At 40.0% G+C, this 19,340-nt stretch overlaps 1 protein-coding gene across 5 annotated transcripts; it reads right to left on the reverse strand.

The window, feature by feature from the left end:
* Nucleotides 1-14,368: 14,368 nt before the first annotated feature.
* On the reverse strand, nucleotides 14,369-19,056 carry LOC131231223 (26S proteasome regulatory subunit 7-like). Of its 5 annotated transcripts, none has more exons than XM_058227349.1 (7): nucleotides 18,920-19,056; nucleotides 18,730-18,767; nucleotides 17,315-17,392; nucleotides 17,159-17,220; nucleotides 16,146-16,204; nucleotides 14,984-15,053; nucleotides 14,369-14,871 (listed from the first exon to the last, which is right to left on the reverse strand). In XM_058227349.1, the coding sequence occupies exons 3-7, from the start codon at nucleotides 17,332-17,334 to the stop codon at nucleotides 14,846-14,848; spliced, it is 237 nt and encodes a 78-aa protein (XP_058083332.1). In that variant the 5' UTR covers nucleotides 17,335-17,392; nucleotides 18,730-18,767; nucleotides 18,920-19,056; the 3' UTR covers nucleotides 14,369-14,845. The 5 variants fall into 5 exon arrangements, 4 of the variants coding, with proteins under 4 accessions (XP_058083332.1, XP_058083331.1, XP_058083330.1 ...); XM_058227348.1 differs by having other exon boundaries at nucleotides 18,901-19,045; XR_009164251.1 differs by having other exon boundaries at nucleotides 14,984-16,204; nucleotides 18,730-18,776; nucleotides 18,901-19,040.
* Between the last annotated feature and the right edge of the window lie 284 nt (nucleotides 19,057-19,340).

Consider the following 19,340-nt stretch of genomic DNA (forward strand, 5'->3'; position numbering starts at 1 on the left):
CCGCGGAGACGACGCGGTCGCTAAGGTACAAGTCCTGGGTTGAGTCGACTTGGGTTGACGGCATGAGAATCAGGGTCACGCGCAAATACCGGTTAAGGGTCGAAGGTTGCCGGAATTCGACCGGAAAGACCGTGGAAGCCTATGGAATGGTACGGTCTAGGATACGAGGCTTACAACTTGGATATCAAGCATAGTGGTCAACTAGCATGTTTTATCATCATACATATATATACATAATATCATCATCATCACCATGAGGATCATTTTCACTTTATGATTAACATAAGAAATGTCATGAGTAACACAAATAATTACTCATCCATCATTAATGTATATGCCATAATTCACCATCCATTAAATCATATCTATCATTTCAACCAACAACTCACCATCATCATTATCATGTTACCATATATGTATCATCATCTCACCCATCACTAGGTGCGTCCCACCTAATGTGAGTTCCACATTGACCTTGGACTATACGCAAGGCATGGGGTCATATAGGTCAAGTGTGAGTCCCACTTGGTGAACCAATAGGAACTCAAAGGCATACACATCCAACTGCAATGCTTTCAATGGTGTGGATCTAATTCCACAACTAAGTAGGCCCCACACATTCCATTATTAACTAGAAACAATGCACAATCTCAAACACAAGAACAATATGCTAAAATATTTTATGTCGTACATCATATTGGGCCCACTAGCCAAATACACAACAAACCAAGAAAAAGCCCAATTATCCAGTTTATACATTATAAAATAGGCATCTCTTAGCGTGGTCCACTTGACTAGAGGTAGTATGCAACAAGGCATGCTGCCTAGTAGGCAATGGGCTTGCCCAACGGGTTCAAGGAAGGTTAGCATTATGGGCTTCTCACTCCCCAATGATTTCTCCTAGTGTTGGGCCCGCTTGGACCTTAGGGCTGCATCATTTAGATGGGCTCAAGGCCACCTATATCTTAAGAGAACATTTGGACAACAAGATCTCTCCAAAAATGCTAGTACTACATGTAATTCAAGAATTATAATCTGGGACCAACTGGTTGTGTACACATAATTTTCTACACAATTGTGCCTTGCCGCATTTTGGGATCCACTCCTTGATCATATGAGGTCTAATTTGGCCCAAGTAAAATATAATTTCTCTATTCATTGATATATATTAAAGGTTCCAAGTAGTGTCCCTACTCATATCTTGTGCGTGGAGTCCACTACAGAGGCTTAAAGTTGGTACAAAATACAAAAATAATCGGACGATTTTCAGCAATGTTTTCAAACACTTAGGGATCATTCCTGACAAAAAGGTGGCACATCCCAGCTCACTTATATAAGGATTAAACATCCCCCAAAGTGGGATCCTTAACTACAGAGTGTGAGGCCCACCATAAGGTGACAAAGAGGACTACATACAATACAGTTATGTTGTCACGCCCCAAACTCGGAAACCGGGCTCACAAAATTCCTGATCGCTGAATCCGGCGCCGACAGTCTCCGTAGAACCCCATTCTCGGCTCCCAGCGCCCATTCGCCAGGTTCCGATCCTGGGATGCTACAAGGAGGATTTTCAACATCAGTTTGATTCGTAATAAGCATAATCAAAGGCATAACCCACAACAACAACCAAAAACTCTATCACATTTTCACTATGATCAAAAACTTTACAAGTACAATGAGCATAAAAGGGAAATACAAGGATGATGAACAAAAGCTCCAAAAAAGATCAACTACGCGCCCAAGCCTCAGCGCTGCTGCGATCCAACGTCACCTGCACGCAACGGTCGTGCATAAGCTTATAAAAAGCTTAGAGGGTGGTGAAAGTGTATGCTCAAGGTGGTAATGTAGTTATGCAGTATCAGAGTAATGCGGAACATGCTGATGAATGCCAAGAATCCCATTAGCTGTACCAAGGCCATACGGTGCAAAGAATGATGTCGGCCATACCAAGGCCATGCAATGCGAAATGCAGCTCAAGCATACAAATCCTCATCTAAGTCTACATATCAATACAACTCAAAATATGGAATATCATCGGGGTCTAGTACACTCCAAGCCAGATTGCCGCCCCATCGCGCGTAATAAGGTGAGTGGAAAAGACCTCACTATCCGCCCGCCAAAATCGGGCTCGGCTCGTCAATAGCGGACCCATTCCTCGAGCTGGTCAGACTCAGCCTAGGATTGCCCCCTACTCTCGGGCGGGTAAGGCCGCACCCCCTTCCAACCGACCATGACACAGTGAGAAGCGCAACCGTCTGGTAATCGGCACTCAGCGCTTATGCACCCACTCGGTCTAGACGTTAGAGTAACCTCTTGGTACCATAAGGGTTTAGGGACTTTCACCCAGGGATATCTATCGCACCCCATGTAGAACAGTATTTTCGGTATCCAATCCTGCCAACCACGATACATCTGTGGAGGCTACGACCCTGATGTCGCTAAGGCGTACAGTAACCATATCACACAATGCGAATGCATGAATCACACTATCCAGTCATACAGCAATCCTGCGCATATCGTGCGCTCATGTAGGGCAACACTCCCTATACGGGAGCCCCTAAACAATTTGCCCGAAGGCATATGCGATGATCAGTCATTCCTCATATCAAGCATACGTATGATGTATATGGTCATGAATCATGGAACTAAACATGCTAAATATGATGGATGATAATCATAACAAGGATGGGCCTAAACGGCCTACACATTACACGTACGAGCCTAACAATGGGCCCTCGGGAAAGGCATAATGCGGACATTTAACCAACACTATACTTGCAATGTGGACGTCAAACCGCCATTGCTCCCAAGGTATAGCCCGATGTAAACATCATTACATAAATCATGTTGGGATCGTACATTGCAATGGACCTTAGGTACATCCCATTGGGCCTTAAATACGTCAAATGGGCCATATCATATGGGCCTTATATTCATCAAGTGGGCCACATCATTGGGCCGCACCAATGGGCCTTATGTGCATTGGAATGGACTATAACCCGTGGGCCTTAGAATGGATCAAATGGGCCTAATCTTATGGGCCGTTTGTGTATCAAATGGGCCTCGCCAATTAGGCCCCATATGTACATCAAATGGGCCTAAACCCATTGGCCCCAAAACATTTTTAATGGGCCATAACCCATGGGCCCCTAATACATCTATGGGCCTCGACCCATGGGCCTTACATCTATATCAAGGTGGGCCTCAATCACAGGCCACATGCAAACTGAGGTGGGCCTCCCACCAATATTATATTAAATATGATATAATATATAATATATATATATAATACATATGATATTATATATATATATATATATACACACACGCACACACCACACACGCACGCGCACACACACGCATGCACCCACCCACACACGCACGCACACACATCACAGTGGGCTCCACGTCCACCGTCCAGGCGGACGGTGGAAATGAAACACATGCATCTATGTGGGCTGCATGTGGGGCCCACCACAATGTTTCTATGCCATCCAACCCGTTGATAAGGCCACATGGGCCTAGATGAAGGGTGAAAACAAATTTCACCCTGATCCAAAACTTATGTGGACCCCAAAAGGATTTCAAAGGTAGAGGTCCAATCCCACTGTTTCCTACGGTGTGGGTCACCTGAACACTGGATGGAGGTAAAATTTGGAGGGGGCCCACTACTGAGAGTGGCCCACCTCATGAACGGGTTGGATGATAAATAAACATTAAGGTGGGGCCCACGGCTAGAGCCGTGGCCACTGCCTAGTCCGTCCGCTGACCGCCCGGACGTGCGCAGGCAGCGCCTGCTGCAACACTGACAACAGCAGCAGCTGCTGCATACATGGGTTTTTATTTATTTTTTTTATTTCTAAGATATTCTGAGGATTTTACAGGTGGGGTCCACCACTTGAGGATCCACTCCGTCCAATGGCCCTCCATGCCTTCAGACAAGCAAAACAAGCCCAATATTGGGCATATTCCAGTGTATAACCAATCAGGGAAGTTTTCAATGGTGAAAACCACCATTTGCTATGGTATGGCCCGCCCGAAGGTCTGATTGATCACATCTTTCGGGTCAACGCCTAAAAAGGGCTTGAGACAGGAATGGATGGTGTGGATTTAATACATACATCAAGGTGGGGCCTACACAAGTGGACCATCCCCAAGCTTGGGAAGAAGCTGATATTTGTGTTTCTTTTCCAGCAAATGTCTAGCGTCCCTGGACGCTGGACTTGGCACAAACGTTGGAGGTGAGCCCTGCTTAGGTGGGCCACCAAGTCATAGGTACTACACATATAAGATGGCCCCACTTATAAATGGTTTGGATAAAATATCTACCTCATGGTGGGGTCCATTCAAGTGGGCCACACAAACTCATTATCATTACAAAAAAAATAAAAAATAAAAAATAAAATAAAATAAAAGAGAGAGGGATAGAGAGATAGAGGGTGAGATCCGCGTGATCGAGGGGCCCCGGCACTATGGGCCCTCCCTTGCACTAAATCATACATCAAGTGGGTCTCATTACATGTGGGTCCATTAAAATTAAATCCAACGGTGGAGATCCCTTCTCCACTAAATTAGACGGTCTAGATGACCCTAAATATGCAAGAAAATAAACATCATGTTGGGGTCCATGGAGAATGGCCCCATCATGGAATGATCATGATGATCCAAGTGGGCCATTGGCCACATCTTAGGGTCCAAAGTGAGATCCAAACCATTGATCGGTTGGCCTCACTTGGCCCATCTTAAAAACATCAAAATCTACCCTATCAAAACACCCACCGCTTGATCTTCTTGCTCCCTTGGCTTCCTTAGCTCTTTGTGCTTCTCTTTGATGGAGGAAGATGAGAAATGGATGGTTGAGATGAGAGATCTAAGGATGAAAAGGTGGGACACACATGAGCATTTTTCTCACCATGGGAGGGCTTGGGAGAAGTTCATACGTATGGTGCTTTCTTGCTTGGATTGGATTTGAAAAAAATGAATAAGAGAGAGAGTTGTAAAGGGAGAGAGAGAGGGAGTGATGGGTGATGGAGTGATAGATGGGAGAGAGAAGGATGGGTGTGTAAGAGGCTTTTTGACTTTTTTGGCAAAAGTTATAAGAGGAGTTATGGGTTGTAAGAAACTTTTTGACTTTTGGGGCTTGCTTGGGAAAGGGTGAAAGTTGATGTGTACTTGACATGATGGGATTGATGGGATTGATTGATTGATGTGACACCTCGTAGAGATTTTCTCAGAATTCGTACGCGCGGCGTTTCCTCGCACCGAACGCTGGCCCACAACTCCCAACCAGAGCATCGCATCAGCGCGCGAGTCGCGGCGATGACGCGGTCGCTAAGGTACAAGCCCTGGGTTGAGTCGACTCGGGTTGACGGCATGAGAATCCAGGTCGCGCGCAAATACCGATTATGGGTCGAAGGTTGCCGGAATCTGACCAGGAGGACCGCGGAAGCCTATGGAACAGTACGGTCTAGGATATGGGGCTTATATAAGTACTTGAAATATTTCAGCAAAAAGAAAGTGATATGGAAATGAAATAGATACAATAGCAAGTCGGGTCCACATGCTAGAAAACCATATATAAGAGACACACATCAATACACATGGCTGTCCAGATAAAATGAACTAATAAAATACATAAATCAAAAGTGGTCTCACTACCAAGTGGGTCCATAATAAGGGGATGAATGTTGTAGACAACATACATACAACATATAGGTAGCATATGAAATGTCTTGATCAAATATCTATGATTAGATTCTATGTTGGAAAATACAAGCCAATGAATGGTTTGGGAATACATCATTTAGGCTATTTATAGGTTTCCAACCATACAGAGCCTTGGATCCATCTGGACCATACGTAGAAACTCAAGGTTTATCCTTACAGAAGTATCTGTCGGTCCAGAATTTCTTAAATTTTATTATGAAAGAATCTGACCATAGGGACCATATATATGATTATTAACTATCTCAAGTAAGTTAAGAACAAATATCAAATACATTTGACCGTTGGAATCACGGATATAGCCCACAAAAAAATGGTCATAACAAGCCACCAAATATATTTTCGTATAAGGCAAAGATATCAGTCGTCCGAACTCCGATCCAGGCTTATTATATACTGTTGGAAAGTTGGTTCGATTTTCTACAAATCTAACGGAACATATATTTCTAATATATTCATTAAAGGAAATAAACATGCTCCCGTTTTTGGCAAATCAAAATCCTGCATGTGCTGCTAGACAACAACCAAGTAAAGTTGATGCCACTGATGATTGGACCATTGGATGGCTACAAAATTTGGCCCAGAGTTAGCTCATATTGTGATTCATATTATTCCCAAGTTTTGACTTCGATCATAGTATTATTGATTTTATATGATTTTAAGAACTTGCTATCCAAATACAAAAACGGGATTACAAGTGAAAGGTGTTGATACAATGTTCATCATGGTGGGCCATACTGACGTGGGTCTCTATGCTGACCACTATTGCCATTAATACATTCACACAAGAACTCCACACCAGTGGGCCCCATACATATCAACAAAATAAAAAGAGTAAGAAAGAGGATCATGAGGAGAATGGAAGGAGGGGTGTAGACTCACCTCAAATGGATGGATGGTTGGATGATGATGTGTGGCCCACTCCATCTAGGATTGATGGTGGGCCACACCTTGGCCCCACTCTCTCTTAAACTATTTTAAAATCTTAGAATTTTCTAAGTATAACAAAGGAATGACTGTGACAGAGCTCCTACTCTTATATAGGGAATTGGGGGTTGGGGTGGCAAGATGATGTGGCAAGTTTATGGGGTCTTATTAGTGATAAAAGTGAGGAGGAAGGTAGTGGATGGTATAGGTAGTGGATGGATGAGGTGGATACTACTAAGCATGCATTGGCCAAGGTGGAAGAAATCTAGGCATGCATTAGTTAATGAATAGATAAGGGTTATGGGTTGTAGGTGATGCATGGTGAATGATGAAGTAGAGTATTAAAATTAATGATTTGAAGTGATGTGGTACAAATCAAGACATGCATTGGATGCATGTCTAGGATGAGGTGGACATGGGCTGTGATTAGTTTCTAAGGTATGAAGAGAGGGTTAATGATGGATTTTGGGGTAGAATCCGATTTTTATCTTATAGTGCTTGTCTTACATGTGCTAGCTACTTATTTGTCATGTAGTGATTGTCTTATCTTGTGATAATTTTCATGTTCTAAAAGTGGGCTTTAGGCCCACATAGACCTAGGTCCAATGGGCCTAGCATAATAAAGGTTGCTTGTGTTATAGGATACGCAATTTTGACCGTACATTCGATGGTCGTATCTCACTAACGGAGCATCAGATTGATGCATGGTTTTCACCATTGCGACCGCAACGATGATGCAGTCCATATGATAAAGGTCTTAAGGTCATTTAGGACAAATCACTTGGGTGGGGTTGCTATGTGCACTGGGGCGTGGTGTATAGTCTATCAACAGTGCAAATCGGGACACGTGTGTGCGAGTGGTGTTACTAAATACCGGGATCCCACACATCCCCATCCCTATTTCGAGAAGGCTAGCCTTTGGGTGCACGAACAATATAGGCGGGTATGAGGCATGTATACCAGGCTTAAAAGAAGTAATCATTTTGGGGGTGAAAAAGCTACGGGTCTTTTATGACTCTCAGCTCATCATCAATCAAACGAATGGTGATTGGAAGATGAAGGATGAAAAGCTGATTTTGTACTACGTTTATCTCAAGAATCTCATCGACGAATTCTAAAAATTCACATTTACATACATGCCACGTGCCAAGAACCAATTTGCCGATGCCCTGGCCACATTAACATCTATGCTAGACATTCCCAAGGGAGTAGCACAATAGGAACTCACAGTCGAACTACACGAAGATCTAGCATTCTACTTGCAGATTACAGAAGCTGAAATGCCACCTAATAAACACCCTTGGTATACCGATATCAAGAAATACCTGGAAGATCAGGTATATTTGAAAAACGCCATGCCAACGGACCGTCGTATGATCTAACGATTAGTCACATAGTTTACTATTAACAGTGGCATCTTATACAAATGATCCTTTAACTAGATCTTATTGTGATGTGTGGATGAGGCAGAAGCGACAAAAATCAAAAATCATGTTTGAGGTCCACGACGGAATCTGTGGCCCACACATGAACGGACACATGATGGCCAAGAAAATCCTACGATTAAGATACTATTATCTAACTATGGAAACTGACTGTTGCCAACATGTCAATACATGCTTTAAATGGCAAGAACATATGAATTAAATCAACGCAGCTGCTTTCAAGTTATATAACCTGACCACACCCTGACCATTTTTAATGCGGGGCATCAACATTATCGACAAAATCAGCCCCAAAGCATCCAACAACCACGAATATATCCTGGTAGCAGTCAACTATTTTACCAAGAGGGTGGAAGCGGTATATTTTACCACCATTAACGCCTCTCACATGGTACGATTCCTAAAGAACAACATCATCAGCCAATATGGAATCCCACATGCCATCATCACAGACAACGGGACGCCTTTTGTGAACCAAAATGTGGACAACTTCCTTGAGCAATTTAAAGTCAAAAGGCATCGATCCAGCCCCTATCGCCCACAAATGAATGGAGGGGTGGAAGCAGCCAACAAAACACTCGTTCGTATCCTCGAAAAAATGGTGAAAACATACCACGACTAGTCAGAAATGCTCCCATATGCACTCTGGGCCCATCGAACATCCATACGCACTCTAACGGGCGCCACTCCATACGAACTCACATATGGAATGGAGGTTGTTCTACTAGTTGAAGTTGAAATTTCCTCATTACGTATTCTGTTAAAAAGCAAAGTGGAAGAGGGAGAGTGGCTACAAGATTGCTATGATCAATTGCATTTGGCAGATGACAAGCACGTGTGAGCTTTATGTCATTCCCAAGCTTATCAAAGAAGGATTGTACGAGCTTACAACAAGCGGGTCCATACAAGAACATTTAGAATAGGAGACGTAGTAATGAAGAAGATTCTACCCCTAATCTACCTGACCCAAGGGGAAAATTCAAACCCACCTGGGAAGGCCGGTTCATTATATGAGAAGTGCTCCCTGGAGGTGCACTCCGCCTTACTAATATAGAGGGAGAGGATCTAGCTGAGTCCATTAATGTCGATCATGTCAAAATACACTACTTATAACGAGTAAGATAAGGAAATGTTTCCTAAGATCGATTCTTACAATTCCCTACCCGATTACCCTTAGCAACAAAATAGGACACAAAAAAAAGTCGTATGTACATATGACGATTCAAATTACCCAAAATCCAAAAAAAAAAAAACATAAAAAAAAGAAAGAAAAAAGAAGAAGAGAGGAATGAAGAGCCAAATAGAAAATCGAGGGTACACACCCATCATCCTTACCCCTTGTTTTCAAGAAAAAATTTCTAACTTAGAAGGCATTTTGAAGCCTCTTGTTGCCCTAGAAATCATCATCGGCCAACGGTGAGAAAGCTTTTAGACAAAAAAGAAAAAAGAAAAAGAGTGTGTCTAAGCAAAATGGACGAGGTGAGAACCCATAAGGGCGCCTCGGGTAAAAACAACGAATACACAGCGGACATGGTGAAAACCTGCAAGAGCACCAGGGGCAAAAAGGCACGACTGCCAAGGGGTAGTGAAGAACAAATACTTGGGATGTGGTGAAAACCTAAAACTTCCCAGTCTGTAAAACATTAACGAAAACTCGCAAGAGCGTTACAGATAAGAATGATAAGAAAAACAAAGAGAGAAAGAGAGAGAGAGAGAGAGAGAGAGAGAGAGAGAGAGAGAGAGAGAGAGAGAAACAAAACACTTCAGTCATGGCAACAAATTCGTATTTGAAGTCAAAGACGTGAAAACTGTGATATTTCAAGAACTATCAAACGCAACCCAAGCCAAGAGACAGATTCCCACTACGTACTCTTAAAGATAATTTTAGAAATCTTCAAGAATCAATTCAAAAGTCGTATAAGATGAACAATGGAAAAGTCAAGTGTCTGATCACTGCCGTCTAAAGCACCAAAACATAAACCATGCTCATAAGACAAGTCTGGCAAAAAAAAAGAAAGAAAGAGAGAATTTCCATTTTTATCATTTTATTTATTTACATGCATGATATATATATATATATATATGTATGTATATAAAGAAAAGAAAGAGAAAACTCTTGCAGGTTGCATCATCAAGTTATGGTCGCTTCTTCAAAACACCCGGCTCGACAATAACCTTTGCTTGCTGCTCAGGTTAGTCTCACTCCCTTGGCACCAAACTCTTCAATCATTCTATTAAGCTCTCTATCTTTCTTTACAGGAATCGAAGCTCCCTCAACAATATTCTACCTTGAGTTGTAGGGTTGTGGTGTTAAAAGCAAGCTCACTCAGAGTTGGACACCGAGTAGAGAACATGCTTCAATAGGAGCTGACTTTAATCGGGACCATTGAAGTCTCCAGTGGAAGTGATCGGTCAGACCTATTAAAAAAAAAGACGCTGAAATAAAAACTGCCCGATGACGCCTCCCCGCGAGGTCAAGCGGATCTTTTCAAAATAAATGGCCTGAAAAAATCTTTCAAAAACACAAAGAGCATGGTATCTGAGGCATTGGAAGGTCCTTCATACTTTCCGATGGGTACCAACGCAACAACGATAATTGATTATAGTTTTATCCAAATCTTTAGTTTTCTCTGAAATCAAAGTGGAACATGGGATGGCTGGACTGAACTTTCAGTGTCACTCCAATCGTCTTGGAATGCGAATTGAATTTATCCAAGTTAGCGTAACTGTACTTCAAGTCATGGGAAAAGCTATTACAACCATAGTGTCAGACTCGAAAAATCGAATGGCGAAGAAATAACTCGAGGTGACTCTAGTCCGGGACACTTGTTAGCTTAGTATATTGTAATGCGAGAGATCCGTAAAGCTGCAAAAAGCGCAGGCAACTGCCCATTACAATAACTTATCTTACAAGCAATCCTAGGTGGTTGTACAACATCAAGAACCACTCTTCAAAATCAAATATGTTAGGAGGATCCCCATAAGGCTGCAAAAATAGCAGGGGCAGTAACCATAAAAAAAATTCATACTTGCAAACTGTTAATCACGACGTGAAAGGGTTGTGATTTGATGTCCCGTAAAGCCGTAAAATGTGCAGGGACAAATTACAACATTTTCCTCAAACCTCGAGAGACACTTGAATTACTTCTTAACCAGATGAGTCTTTCAATAATGACACTTCGGTGAGAATAGATTGTACCACATTTACATCTAATTTGGAAGGTGGGGTGTCCACTTGCTTTGTCATTCGGTTGCCCGCAACCTTTGCCAAAGAAGGGTATTTGTAGACACCACACCTAAAATAAGGACACGTCACTCTTTGAGCTGTAACTTGAATTTAATAATTTGTCTCCTACTGACTTGAAAATCATTGAAAAACCAAACAGATCAAACTGAGAGCATACTCGGCACGTGCCAAAGACAACCAACGGACTAGATTGGCTAACACCAAATTCAGTAACGATTCAGTCATAACCGAGCATCTAAACTTTAAAACCCCTGAAACTCTATGTATGTCGCAACCGGTATGCAAAGATGGATAAAACGAATACTCTCTATTCATAGATCACTCTCTGTATCATTTAGTCCTTCCGAATAGCGTTGTGTTGAGGCGTAAGAGGTCATATCTTCAAAATCGAGGAAAGTACAGCTGTCCTTATATACAAAATTACCATGGTATTATTAAAGACAAATTCTGACCAATCAGGATTATTTATGATTCATTGGAAATGTGGTCAAATGATCTTCTTAACGAACTTAAGTTTTCTCCAATCCGAATAATGATGAGGAAGATCCGGACCGTTTATCAAAACTATATATTGGCGAGTAACTAAAATCGAAAAAACTTTGACCGTGCTTTAAACTAGTTAAACAGGATCCAATTGAAGTGATTTCAGTTACAATGAAAAGCTTATTAGGCGACGTTTTCAATGATTCTAAGATCATCAAAAGTAGACCATTGGTCAAATCGCAAACAAATGATTTCATATATTGGACGAATATATTTTCGGCACATCGAATGAAGTTCGATTAAAGTGATTCTAGTTTTGTTAAAAAGCTTATCTGATTATCTTTCCAACAATATAAAGATTATAAGAAAAGGATAAGTAATAAAGAAGATATGAGCATTTGAACATTTGGAAGAAAAGAAAAGTAATAATTACGAACCCACAATTCAGTGCGGGCGCCCACAACATGGCCCAATGCAGTGGGTCATTAGCAACGGATGCCAATGCTATATAAGGCACCCGGGTCACACAAATAGACATAGGCTAAATCAGAGAGACAGGGAGAAACAAAGAGTGAGAGAGAATAAAGAGTAGAAAGAGAGAGAAATACAAAGAGGGTCTGAGGGTTATAGTTTACTTGGAGGTGCTAACCAAAGTGCCTTAAAGATTTCCAACGTGTCGACATGCTGCCCAACATAGGAGACAAGAATGACTATCAAAGGAGTCAAAAAATCTAAGAATTCGTCCATCTTTATTTAATTTACATTCCACCCCACACATTTCAATTAAATTAACTACATCCAAATTTTATTTTGTATTATTCTCCATCTTCCATTTTTCACTTTATTTGCTTACCCAAGATCTTAAATCCTGTGAAGGATAGCTAGTATTTTATCTTATTCACTGCATTTTACTTTATTTGCCTACCTAGGGCCACATGGCTTTGTGATATAAGGCTAGATAACTTTTTTTCTTATCTTTGCCTGCCCAACCTACGTGGGTTATGTGAAGCATGGCCAAATATAAAATACCGAAATTCCATTAAATCCCCAAAAATTGTAAATCTTGTGAAGTAGAGACCGCACATTGTGCAGGCGGGAAAGGGTGCTTAAACCCTTCCTTTTCCATCACCGAGGCCCTTACTCGGAATATACGACCACTGACCTACCGCGGGAGTCACTTGAGTTGGGAAATTGTGAGATTCCCCGTCTCCTAAGTGATTATACGGTTCCTAGTTGGCCATAGATTTTATGCTTCATTTGGCTAGTGACGACTCCAAATCAAATGCATTTTTACACCTGAGTCAATAGCACACATCATCCGCAATAACAAAATCAATACAAAAACCAACAAAGTGAGGGCACCGCCACGCTCATGTGTGTGTGTCGGGGGAGGTGTTCACAGAAGCACACGAAAGATTCAAAGGCCAAGATGAAGAAACCAAATATAAATAATTTTCAGCGGTAAAGGTTCAAAACTGCCATAATTGCATAACACTTAATGTTTCGATTTTCCTAGTTGTCAATTATAGAGCCTGATTCTTTACTTTTTATTATTCTATTAGAAGATTATCATGCATTCAAACCTCAGATTTTCTTTCCTCCAATGATTTCTATGAAAAGAAAACATTGGTTCTAATCCTATTTGTAACTGCAAATTAAGAAAAGAACTCAAGAAAATAGTAAGCCAGTAATCAAGATGGGTTTGGGGGTTTTCTCACTTTCGCAGGCAACACTACAAAAAAAAAGGCTTTACCGGCGGCCAAAACCACCCTTAAAAGTCCAAAAAACCACCGGTAAAGGAATTACTGGTGGTCGTAATCGAGCCGCTAAAGGGGGGCGTCTCTATATCTTTTATCGGTAGTTGCACCTCTTTACTGGCATTTTTTATGGTCGCCGCTAAATTAGAGACTTTTACCGGCGCTTCTGGTGACTGCTAGTAAAAACTGTAAAAGCGCCAGCAAAGGCTGTGAAAAACGCTAGTAAAAGTTGTAAGAAACGTTGGTAAAAGCAGTTAAAAGCGACCGTAGAAGTTATAAAAAGTGCCGATAAAATTTATAAGAAGCATCGGTAAGAGATGAAAAAAGCACCGGTAAAAGATGGAAAAAGCGCTGCAAAAGGTTGCCACAACGCCAAGAGAAGATATGCAGAAACGCTGGTAAAGGCACATCGTTTAGACCTATCAAAGCGCCGGTAAAAGTATTTTTGACTGCCGCAATAAGGTTTGCTAAAACACCGGAAAAGATATGCAGAAATGCCGGAAAATATATGCCGAAGCATCGTTTAAACACATCAAAGCGTAGGTATACGTCGGTACAAATCTATCAAGGCATCAGTAAAAGGCTCCCGACAAGCCAAGCATAATTAATTATGCCATGGAAAACCTTTAAATATGTACAAGTAAAAACTGTTGACCGCCTGTAAAGATGCTGACCGCAAGTTAATTTTTTTCTTAATCCATTTGATTGTTTATATTTAATTAGAACCTGCATTGTTTTTAAATATTTAGAACCTAAAAAATGTTGCACAACACAATTAAAAATAAATTGTATTATTTTACAATGAAAAACATATAATATTTACAATAATGTGTTGAAAATGTTCTGAATACATATAAAAGAAATCTCTCCATCCAACCATCATCTGTCCGGGCCTACAACCAGTAAGACAAAATAATAAAAATAAATTAATTACATTTCAACTATTTCATGTGATTTGGATAGCATATCCTATAACATTCAATGCCCCAGTAAGAAAGCATTTCTTCCCATACAAGTCAATGAAAGGAAGGGCCCATTCACTATAAGCAACATGGTCAAATTCCAATCCAAAACTTACATGGGGCATATGTGGTGACTTTCAATGGCCCACTTACATGAACTGGGGCTTAAAATTTCATGGCCATGTCTCATTTCTAACCCAACATGCATCCATTTGCAAGGAGTAGATGTAAGGAAAATGAAGAAGAGAGGGTAGAGATCTGACCTCTAACTGGCCAATGCAATCTATGGTAGGAATTGATTCATGAGAAGATGAAGCTGCAATAACCTAAAACAAACAAAGAAAGGGAAAAAAAATAAAATGAAATAGAAAAAAAAAGAAGCTGCAACAACCTATTAAAAAAAAAAAATTTAAAAATTATAATAATGATGTCTCTTACCATTGCTGCCTTGATAAATCAACTCATCTAAGCTACTACCTATTTTTACACCACTCACGTAGTCTTTGTCCTTCATATACCACCATCAAAACAAAACCATTAGGAAAAAAAAAATCGACACGTCCAACCAAGTGTTGGAAAATGTGGCAATAAAAGCCTTAATCTTTATTAGAGAAACTCACATTAGATAATCCTCATTGCCTACAAACCTGGTTTTCCATTTTGAAATGGTTTGGAGGAGATCCATCCTGGCCAAGTAGCAACCTGGGATTGGATCTCACCCCATTCTCGTGACCGAGTTGAATAGATGTTTCTGAAGATGGATCTTCTAGCCTTAATTTTTTTATTTTATTTTTTTAAGAAAGAAAGAAAGAAAAAAAAAGAACACACACACACATGGACAAAAGAGGAAGGGATATATCTGTTTTTGGTTGGCAAACTTTACTGTTTTTTGGGTTTCTGCTAGTTTGGGGCAGCAGAGTCTATCTTTTGTACTAGTTGGTTGGGTGATGTTGGTATTAGGAGTCGGGATCCTCAATTTCATCACATAGAGATAAGAAGAGAGGAAGACCGTCAGGTGAGATGAGATGAACGGCTTACCTTTGTGATTTTTGTGACTATAGCATGTCCCTAGTGATGCTGTTTCTGTCATATGCTTTTAATGAAAGTTTGAAAATTTCCTTACGTAAGTTCACAATGCAATTCTTGAGATTCCAGAAAAGACCATCTTTTTCATAGCCAACAATCATGGCCACCTAAGACCTATCACTTGCCGTGAAAGAGAAAAAGCCCTCAATTCATTTTCAAAAATGCAACAAACCCAATACATCATGAAAAACATATTACACATGAGACAACAAAACAGAACAAATGAACAACAAAACTAAAATACACCATTTCCATTTCTTGGAAGAAGAGGGAAAGTGGGAAACCACCATGCCACATCATGAATAGCTAACCCAAAGAACAAGGCATAACCCAAAGAACCTTAAAAGCTGACTGGATGTAAAACCTGGACCAAACTGGATGAATGGACTGGTTTGTGCTGGAACCAACCACAGAAACAATTATCTTTGTGATTCACAATATAAAACAAATATAATTCTAAATACGAAACAAAGAAAAAACTAAATTAGAGAACTCTAGGAAAATAGGTACACACCAAATAGATGGGGTGACATTTGCAATAAATGTTGTTTTCGAATTTCCACCAAGAGCATCCTGCAATCAAAGACTTGTATTGAGGAACAATCAATTATAAGCAAATTGGACCATAAGCTCATTTTATGAGGAAAATATAGGCTTATCTTGTAAATCATGAGATATATTGTCATAATCACATCATCCACAAATTATTGATCATTGATGTTTTACATAATAACATTGAATACATCTCTTGGTATGCATGTATCTAAAACAACAACACATATGCACAAATATCCTTGGTAACTTGTGAATTTGAATGCTATATCACCCTTACGGCACTGGGTCACCAGGTGCTTATCCTGGAATGGGAAAAATGCTTATGCCAAGGCATTCTTGTATGAGAATTAAAATACTCATTACTCACTTCTCGAATAATGTAATTTCTACTTCAAAAGCATTAGCTGAATGCATTCTAGATCTTCCTTCAAAACTAATACGTAAAGGATTTTTTTATTTTTTTTTATTCTTTTTTTGTAATGATGAGTTGATTTTGGTAATCAGTTTTTGATCTATCTAATTCTAGATAAATAAAGCAGAACTTATGAGAAGCATTCACCTTGATTTTTCATTTCCAGTTTTCATTTTTGGTGCAGTTTTATGTTTCCACACTAGGATTCTGCATTTGCAATTACAAGTGGTGGTTTGTGCTTCTTGCCTTGTTTGGCTTGTGTATGTTTTTTGGCACCACCTCAGTGCCTTTCAATGAAAGTTTCTTGCTATCTTTCAAAAGAAGTGGTGGCTTGTGCTGCGAGTGATGTCAATGTGTGCCTCTACCATGGCTGGTCCCAAAGCCAGGGTAAAAGAGTAATAGTCATGTCAATTACAATTGCATGTCTTATCATGAATGAAACATCCTAATTAAATCCAAGATGAACAAAACATTGGAAAGCCATTGCCAAAAAAAATAAAGAAGGAAAGAAAGTCAAAGAAATAAATAAAGGAAACTATAGAGTGGAAAATTGAACTTACCTGGCACGCATGCCTTCTTCAATATTTGTTGGTGAAACTTTATCACCCAAACCAACAACAAACTACGGGTACAGAAAGAATTAGGTCCATCAACATGTGCCAAGATTCTTAAGTTATACTAACCTGGAATAACAAAACATCGCATAGAAAATATACCTTGGCAATTTGCTTAACATTTATTACATACTTTGCTTCCTTAGAATTCTGGTTTATTATTTTTGTGCATCTTGCAACCTGCTCAAAACATAAATAAACACATACGTAAGATCAAAAACATACCATGTAGTCATAATCACAACAACAGGCAGCCCTCTTAAAGATTACCTCAAGAGGCTGCTCCTCTTGCATCATTTTTTTTATTAGAAACAAGATTCCACTAGCTGGGTGCAGCTAATCCAGTGTCTGAATCTTTTATTCTTGTTGTTTAAATGAAACAAAATCTTCCTATTCAAAAAGTTTTATAACGCAGATAGAGGGGCAGATGCTCAGAAAAGCCCATAAAAGGGCATTTTCCTGTAGTGCAAAGATAAACATTAACCATGTATATTGGAGACTGCACTGCTTTGTACTTGTGATTATTGGAACCAGTTCCAGACAATCATTTAGTTGTGTTTGGCGTGGATGGGCTATGTTGGACAAGCTTAGACTCTGTTTGATAGATGCCTAAAAATGAGTTCATCTCATTTCACTTAGAAGTAATTATATATTAGAGATATTAATCTCTGATACATAATTTCTGTTAGCATGAACTCATTATGCATTAGAAATCCAGACTTTTCTGTTAGATCAACTCATTTCTAGGTGCCACCAAACAGGACCTTAGCTTTTGAAGTTGACCTTCCTGTATATGGCTAGAAGAGAGATACATGAATTGTCCACTTACAACTGAACTAAAATAAAATACAAAAGTCTCAGGATTGGTTGTTGGGTTCTTCCAATATGAGAGGTTTTGAAGGCATGGTCCATCATAGTGGAATAGGCCAATGGCCTGGATTACCAATTGATGGACATCCAGAACTGAATGCCCGTGTCTGCTATACACAACAAAACAATTGTGAAACAGCATCGATATTGTCTGTCGACATACATTTGCAAGGAATAGAGGAATGATTGTTGTGATTGATGGAAGGAATGGAATGATTCAGGGCATCCAGGGATGACTGCACCAGAGAAACCTCTCATATTGGAATGATTCAGGGCGTCCGTACATTTTTAACTCGTAATTTTTATCTTTCTAATTGCTAGTGTTATTCTTTTAATAAACTTTATCCAACACTTGTGGAGATTTTTCATATTTGGCAAAATCAAAGAAATGCTAGCTCATTTTAGGTAACATGTATTATCTATATTCATAAAAGGCAATTAGCACAGATGAACTGGTAGTATGGTACACAAATAGCATCTCGTATCATTTACCATTTCACCTCCTTAAGAATGTTTTCCCCTTGGATTGATAATTATAGCCCAATGGCTTCTTCGTGTTCAGTGCAGTTAATATTTCTTGTTAAGTATTTGAGAGCAAATGCATATGCATCCTGTGTAGGCGGAAGAACATGAGATGTCCGACATACCACTCATAAATTGGATCAGGAAGGACTTTTCAGTACGCCTGCATATCCTACCACGAAAGATGTCAGGAATCATGAGAAGTACACTATCATTAACATAGAAATCCTAGTAAGCCTCCATCAACAATATGTCAATACAAGCAGGGGCCTAGATTTAATAAAGGTAGTGATTACGTGTTGTATTATACTTAACCCCAAGGCGGAATGCAGTGCCATTGAGCCGGCAATCTTCAGCCAAATTTTTGGTAAATTTTAGGGCATCCTGCATGCTGTTTCCAGAAGCAATCGCCATAGAGACTATGGCACCGGCTGACAAACCAGCCAGTGGTGTGGTTTCCTGAGCACACCAAAAGATCCCATTTTATTAAAAAGAAGTAAAAGAGTGTACTATACAAGAACTTTGCATTTTCCCATATCAATGACAGGTAAAACGTAACAAAAGAATTACAGACAATGGCAGGCAATATTTCCTTCAAATTTTGGTCCTGAAATTGGAGATATCAGTAGTATAGGCGGTTTAAGTTGTGTCTGAAACAAACACCTCAAGAACATTGGTAAGAACTGCTGTAATCTATTGCTGATTTAAGTAGCTTAAGTTGCTTTCAAAATGTGAT

Source organism: Magnolia sinica, chromosome 17 (assembly GCF_029962835.1).
Source record: "Magnolia sinica isolate HGM2019 chromosome 17, MsV1, whole genome shotgun sequence".
Classification (NCBI taxonomy): Eukaryota; Viridiplantae; Streptophyta; class Magnoliopsida; order Magnoliales; family Magnoliaceae; genus Magnolia; species Magnolia sinica.

Bases quoted from the DNA above. Each gene is read 5' to 3' on its own strand.
- LOC131231223 (XM_058227346.1), bottom strand. From the start codon at position 17,509: ATGATGCAAGAGGAGCAGCCTCTTGAG. The intron at 17,221-17,314 runs GTATATTTTCTA...CTGTACCCGTAG, and splicing joins ATGTTAAGCAAATTGCCAAG to TTTGTTGTTGGTTTGGGTGA. The intron at 16,205-17,158 runs GTAAGTTCAATT...CTTTGATTGCAG, and splicing joins GAAGAAGGCATGCGTGCCAG to GATGCTCTTGGTGGAAATTC.